Raw genomic sequence first — 7,070 nt, forward strand, 5'->3', positions numbered from 1 at the left:
TTTTTATTTTGTGCTCTCACAGGCATCCATGACAGGTAGCGCTCTAAGTCTGTACCTAGAGGAGACCAAGACCAATGAGGACTCCATGTTTCAGTCTGAAATTAGTCCCATCAAGAGGGAGGGAATCCATGTCGAGTCTAAGAACAAAAGCAACCTAAACATGTCGACCGGCGCCAGAGACATTGCATCCCAGAGCAAAGGGGACCCCTCTGATATTATGTCTCCTACGACCCTGGCACTGCACAAGGTAGTTCAGCGAGGGAGTGGCTTTGAAAAATATGGAATGAAATTGTTTCAAAACATAACATAAAAATGCAAACACATAGGAAACATTTAGGCGAGAATGTGATCGTAATGATCACTCAGCTGCACTCACAGTTTGATGAACATGGTATAAACAACACTGTCCGTGGGGAATCTTCCCATTATGAAGTTTATACCTTCGTGCCTCCATTACTTGACTCACTGCACCTGTCCCAGTGGATACCTGGCCAGTCAGGACTTGCAGTGTGTATGACAAAAACATACAACACTCATTATACAGCATTATCTGAACAGGTGCTGGTGAGTGTCTATCACTGCCTTCACATGCTGTGACCCCAGTCTGAGCCTGTGTCCTTCCTGACACGTCTGTTTGGTGTCATCTGTGCATTTCACCGTGCTGTGTTTGTCTGGCTGACTGACGAGGGTAAAACTGTGTCAATAAAAACAGATTGCATCACAGTCTTGCCATGTGGAAAATAACAATGTTTTGAGTTGACACATCTTACTTGATATCATGGAAAGTCATCTTGGCTCAACGTGTAGAGTCCCACCTTACAGCTGTTGTTTGGAAATGGTCAAACCTGCTGACCTTGGTGTAGGTCTGTATCCAAAGAGAAACAAAAGACAAAGATGCGTGTGACTGCAGCTACTGTAACTATTTAGTATATATAGGAAGTTGACAGTGGACACAATAGGAAAAACACAATAGACACCTGTACAATGAAGTGAAATACAACTGCTGTGCAACAATTACTCTTACGTAAGTTTGTCGGTATGGTATAAAATAACTGAACCTTACATTTTATATTATTATAGCTTCACACCGTCCAGCCCCTGTGTTTTCATCTGTCCACTGAATTAAAATGCAAATAACCATGAAAACACCACTTTGCTTAGGGCAACTCCTTTTCCTTTTCCACTGTTTATTATGATGATGTTTCCTGCACAGAGTTTCAATGCATTATTCTCTTTTTTATTTTAAAGACTAAGTCTGGCAATATTCCACACATTCCATGAAAAGACCAAATCCAACAAAGAATTGATCTTATAAACAAGTATTGCCTGTGTAGCCTAAGCTTGACATATTTTTTTTTCTTCTGTTGTATAAACCTATAAAACTATTAAAAACTCATCAATTAGTCATAGCGTTGCACTGGGTGACATGTTCCTTCATTACAGTGTTGTTTTTGGTCTTCACGGGTTTTGTTGACTAAGAAAAATATAGAGTATTGCCAGCCTTATCCATAAATGACTGAACTAGCTGTCAAAGGGGAACTTCATTAATTTTACACATCAAAATCAGTTTACTAGTCATGGAAAACTGTTTTATGATGTCCTCTGAGGCCCTGAATAAGCTTTGTCAGGTCTGAGATTCTGGGAAAAAGATGCTATTGAGTTGCATTATTTTAAGGATTGTAATTTATACTCGTACTACGGATTCAAAGTCAGTTTATCAGCCCTCTGTTGCATTAATTTTTGACCATCCCTTTTTTAAATCTGTTTCTCATGAGTCCACCTTTATGGCAGTGCAATACCAGAGTACATTTTTACATAATATATAATAATAAAGCTAATGAGTAAAAGACTCTAGATATTCATTAATATGTGCAGTGCTGTATAACTAATTTGTGTAACTCTACGGGTCACTGTGTTTGCAGGTGACTATAAGGAAGGACCTTGAGAGCCATGACTTTGGTTTCAGTGTATCTGATGGGCTTCTGGAGAAAGGGGTTTATGTCAACATGATCCGACCAGATGGCCCAGCTGACGAGGCGGGGTTAAAACCTTTCGACCGAATTCTTCAGGTACTGTTTGTCTTAAAATCTCACCTGTAAAGGAATAGTTCAACATTTGGGGAATTGCACTAAATAATTGCATTCTTGTTGAGAGTTAGATGAGAAGATCAATACAACTTCCAGTCAATCAATCTATCTTCTCATCTAACTCTCGGCAATACAGCAACTAAGCACCATTCCCAATAAAGCCTGGAGATGGTTAACTTAGCATAGCTAACTGTCTGCTGTTTCAATCAAGACTGGAAACACTATCTAAAAACTAACATAACGACTTTACCCCTGGCTGTTTACCCTTTCTTCAAGTCTTTATGCTAATCTAATCTATTCATCTGCAGGCTTTAGCTTCATATTTAGCATACAGACACTCTGTCTGTTAAATATGAAGCTACTGCCAGGAGAGGGTAAGCTTAGCTTAACACGAAGTTTGGAAACACGAGGATATGGCTAGCCTGGTTTTGTCATTATGGTACGGTCACCAGGCAACCAGCAGATATTACAGGAAGTCACTGTGCCCAGATAAGAAATAGTCAAGCACATAAACCCGTAAAAAAAACACAACTTCTTGTTTTTACACTTTAAACTAAACTAAATTAAACAAATGAGCTATAACAGTATAATTTGCAGGCTTTAAAGGTGCTGATAGGCTGACACTTTTTCTACTTTTGGCCAAATTAGCTGTTTCCCCCTCTTTCTAGTCTTTATGCTAAGCTAAGCTAACTGTCTCCTGGCTGTTGCTTCACATTTACCACACAGACATGTTGGTAAACAGGTTGGTATTTATCTTCACATCTAACTCTCTGCAAGAGGGTGAAAAAGGATATTTCCCAAAATGTCGAACTGTTTTTTATGTCTTTTTTTTTGTTAAGATATAAATGTAGTAGCATGTTGAATGACTAGATTGATTCTAATCTTCCAGGTGAACCGTGTCAGGACCAGAGACTTGGACTGCTGTCTTACTGTGCCCCTAATTATGGAAGCAGGAGACAGCCTGGATTTGGTCATTAGCAGGAATCCGCTGGCAACAGCAGATACCGGGCTGCCTGACGACTGTGACGACCCCTCAAACTCACTGTTCTGCTTTTCTGAGCACAGGACCAACAGCATCGCCCTGTGACCACAAAGATGGACACTAGCTTTTGAAACACTGCTGCGCTGGGACCGCACACACACATACGTCATGCATGGCTAAGTTTGTCACATTGTACCACTCAGACCTTCACACTCATGAACACCCTCTCACGTGCACAAACGCAGACTCACACAGCCACTCTCAAGGCCTGGAAGCATCTCGCACTCACAAAGTTACAAGTGCATGTGTTCACTATTGCCGGTTTTAGTCACTGAGCTGCATCATATTCACATGATGCAGCTCATAGGAGGCTCTGGCTTCAGGGAAGCCCCCTCCCCTTCTCTCTCTAAAGGCAAAGCCACATGTAGGGTTATATAACAGGGGAGTCATAGCTTCTGACTGAGCAAGGATGTCAACACATGCAGCTCAGCTCTTGAGAGAGTCAAATGCTGCACATACACACTCTGCATAAATTTACCACCTCTTGCTTTAATGGGCATCATGTTCTTATTGAAAGAACACCAACCCCATTGTGTTTTTCTTTTTGTTACACAAAAGACGCACACACACAGTTCTTTTATATGCATGTAACACACGCACACACTGACACAGGGTGTTAGTGGACACAAGGTTCAAGGCACGTTGTGCTTATTTAAGTTATTTTCTTGGCTCACTGCCCTCATTTCCAGTCTCTCCTCCATACTGCCTGCCCCAGAGAAGGCACGGTGCCTCCAAATAGACAGAATCCTCACTGCCACTTGCCAAGTCTCATTAACTATATGTTAAAGCTCCTTATATCTAAATACCATGATTGCTTGTGAAGACACTCTACCTTTCTGTTTTAAAGTGGATTGCCCTTGACAGATAAATAGTTTCTGAATGGTTCAAGAGAGACTCTGGTGTTCAGTGCTAAAATTGCATTTTGATTTTAATTTCACATTCTGCACATGGGTCCTCGTAACACTGCGTTTGCACATTTCTCTATAATGCTCTAAGAGGTCACTTTTTTAAGTTTCACTTTCCCAGTGTGAACCTGAGTCTTTGTATGTGACACTCCACCAGAAAAAGTGATGGGTTGGGGTTTTTTTTGTCTGAAACTGATGCTTCTTCAAGTAATTCACATCCCCTCTGAAAATGGAGGATGAAATGCCTTTTCAGTTTTCAGTGATGAATGATTTTCTTGTTTTAACTCCACATTTGACTGGATTGATAATCAGTTTGTTCCTCTCTACAGTAGCTGTTTTTCTACCATTATCTATAAGCATGTTAAGCATGCATAGGGGTTGTCCTCAAGCCAGTAGCTCTTCCTAAATAATAAAAAAATATATATTGGGACAATCTCTCTCTCTGCTCTAGGATGATCATTGTGAGCGTGTTCCCTTTTTTTTTATCATGACATTGTGTTTTTATAGAGCTTTTGTGTTACAAATCTGGCCTGCTGATCCAGCTGCCTCAGTGGAAATAAGAAACATTTGCTTCATTTCATTTGTTGGCTGATGTGAAGATGTGTGATAGTAAAACTGTCCCATTTAGAGCAGCCTTACAGACTGATAAATCCTTGGGATGGTAACTTTTTTCAGTCCAACTCATGACTCATGTCTTCTATCAAATCTCATGTTGTATACAGAGGCCTATTTTTAAGGTTTTATATTGACTGTATTGTACCTTTATTTTATTGTATAATGTCTCTTGGTATGCTGTGCTTTCTTTTTATTTACAGTACATGTACATACAGTATATGATCTTTATGTAAGCTGTGATACTGAATGTGGCTGCACATTTTTTGGTTGATTTCCACATCATCCCTGATGTAACCGTGAACATGTCAGGAATCCGTCGAAAGGAACTTGAAAGATTTATTGGATATTATTTTATTTTTGTTATTTAATTTATTATAAACTAAGAAAATGTATTTCTTTTTATGAGAATAAAGTTATGAAACCATAGTTGATTTGGCTCTGGTTTCTTAACAGTGTTGTTTAGTTTGGCTCTCACAGACTGAGATTACTCACATTGACCCAGAGTCAACACTTACGTGGAATGCAATGGTTTGTTGGAGATTTTATGTCGGTCCATCCACCACTTTGATACAGACTGAAATATCTATACAACTATTGGATAGATTGCCATGAAATTTTGTACATACATTCATGATCCCCAGGAGGGGAATCTGTGCAGACTGTTGACCCTCTAACTTTCCCTTTAGCGCCACCATGAGGTTGACATTTTTTGTTCTTAGTGACATGTCTTGACACACCAGGAAATTTAGTACAGACATTCACTCAAGATGATTTATAATAATTTTGGTGATCACCTGACTTTTCACCTAGCGCAATCATCAAGTCAACATTTTAGTTTGTCCAATACTTTACTTTATGACCAAATCCCTGCAAAACTTATGACATTCCCATCAGCCTCATGTTTAGTGCTAATTGGCGACTGTAGTGCGCCCTGGTAGCCTACTGGGTAAGACACATGCCACATAACTGCAACGTCCGTGGACATTTGTTGCATGTTGCTCCCCATCTTTCCCACATTTCCTGTCATTGCTCTACTTCCACTCTACTAAAGGCATAAAATGCCACAAAAAACAATGATTAGAGAATGTTGTCATGCTAAAACACTCAACTAATACTGTGAACATGGTACACGTTACGCCTGCTAAACATCAAGATGTTAGCATTGTCATTGTGTGTTATCATTTAGCTAAAAGCACCATTGGGCACCAAGTACAGCCTCACAGAGCAGCTAGAATGGCTGTAGTCTTTTAGTGTTATGATTTACATGCATCTCAGCTTTTGGTGGTTTGGCTCCCAGTGTGGTTTATGGTGTCAACCAACTTCATGACTGGATGGGCCCAAAGAGTAATTGTCAGCCTCTATGGATTGTCACACTTTGCCGCAATAAATCTGCAAAGGCTTAGTGATATTGAATGCGTGATGACGCTGTCATGGACAATTGACCCTTCAATGCAAGTCTGCAATACCAGTAGACTTTTATTGAGGTAATGACTGATGCGCTATTCATAGCATTCTATTGTAACAATAAGCAATGAAGGGAAATCTGAAGTCCTTAAAAAGTTTGTTTTCTACTTCTTTGGTCTATATATCATGACTTTGTTTTGTTTTCACCAAATTTGATCAAAATAATTCAGAAAGTGAGCTTAGTTTTATTCAGCTACATTTGAAATATGTGTCTCCTACTGGATTGTTCACAGAAATGCATCTGTAAGCCCAAGTAATGTGATTTCACAAAGTGCTGTCCCATTCTTATGAAGCATTTGGAGCCCATGCATCCTCTTGCACCTACTTTGATCATGTTGTTGACATAGATTAATGTCTGTGGGGGTCCTTGATTGCATCAAGGACTTAGGGGGGACAGTGGGACACCAGAGACATGCCCAAATAAGCCAGTCCCATCTTTGTGCGTGGGAGTGTCAATGCAGTTCCCACCTGCTGGAGGGTGTTAGATTGATGGTGGGACAGACACCCTAAAAAATCTAGGACAAGTCACAGGGAGTGGAGAGAGGTGGAAGTTGTTATGACATGGGTGGCCTTCAAAAGAGAGTGTTCAAATAAATATAGATAGCTATTTCAAGGGTGGAATCAAGATGTATTGTGATTTGCACAAGGTGCACTCACTCAAAATAGACTGTATTTGTGAAGGTTCAGAGAGGGGAAGCAGTTGCATAATCAAACTTACTGCTCACAGTTCAAGTCTTATGGAAACAATACTAAGCAGTGTTTGACAAGTCATATGCTTTGCGGGTAGCAATAACTTTTTTCAAAACAAGAGAAGCACTCTACAAGTGCATGTAATCATTTTGAGAGTTAAGAGCTGCAGTTTTATTCCTGCAGGGTCTGAAAACAGATAAGATGATATTGTGCTGAAATTCAGTCTCTACATCATCTGTGTAATGTTACACATACTAGATCTCCTTT

At 39.9% G+C, this 7,070-nt stretch overlaps 1 protein-coding gene across 2 annotated transcripts in view; it reads left to right on the top strand.

Moving 5' to 3' along the window:
* Positions 1-5,075, top strand: part of LOC121896213 (glutamate receptor-interacting protein 2-like) — a 28,768-nt gene extending 23,693 nt beyond the window's left edge. For both annotated transcript variants that reach the window (XM_042409959.1, XM_042409960.1), the window contains exons 22-24: positions 23-247; positions 1,923-2,069; positions 2,977-5,075. In XM_042409959.1, coding sequence (XP_042265893.1) covers positions 23-247; positions 1,923-2,069; positions 2,977-3,174 — 570 coding nt within the window. In that variant the 3' untranslated portion in view covers positions 3,175-5,075. The remainder of the gene's footprint in view (positions 1-22; positions 248-1,922; positions 2,070-2,976) is intronic.
* Positions 5,076-7,070: the final 1,995 nt, after the last annotated feature.

This window comes from Thunnus maccoyii, chromosome 4 (genome assembly GCF_910596095.1).
Source record: "Thunnus maccoyii chromosome 4, fThuMac1.1, whole genome shotgun sequence".
Taxonomy (NCBI): Eukaryota; Metazoa; Chordata; class Actinopteri; order Scombriformes; family Scombridae; genus Thunnus; species Thunnus maccoyii.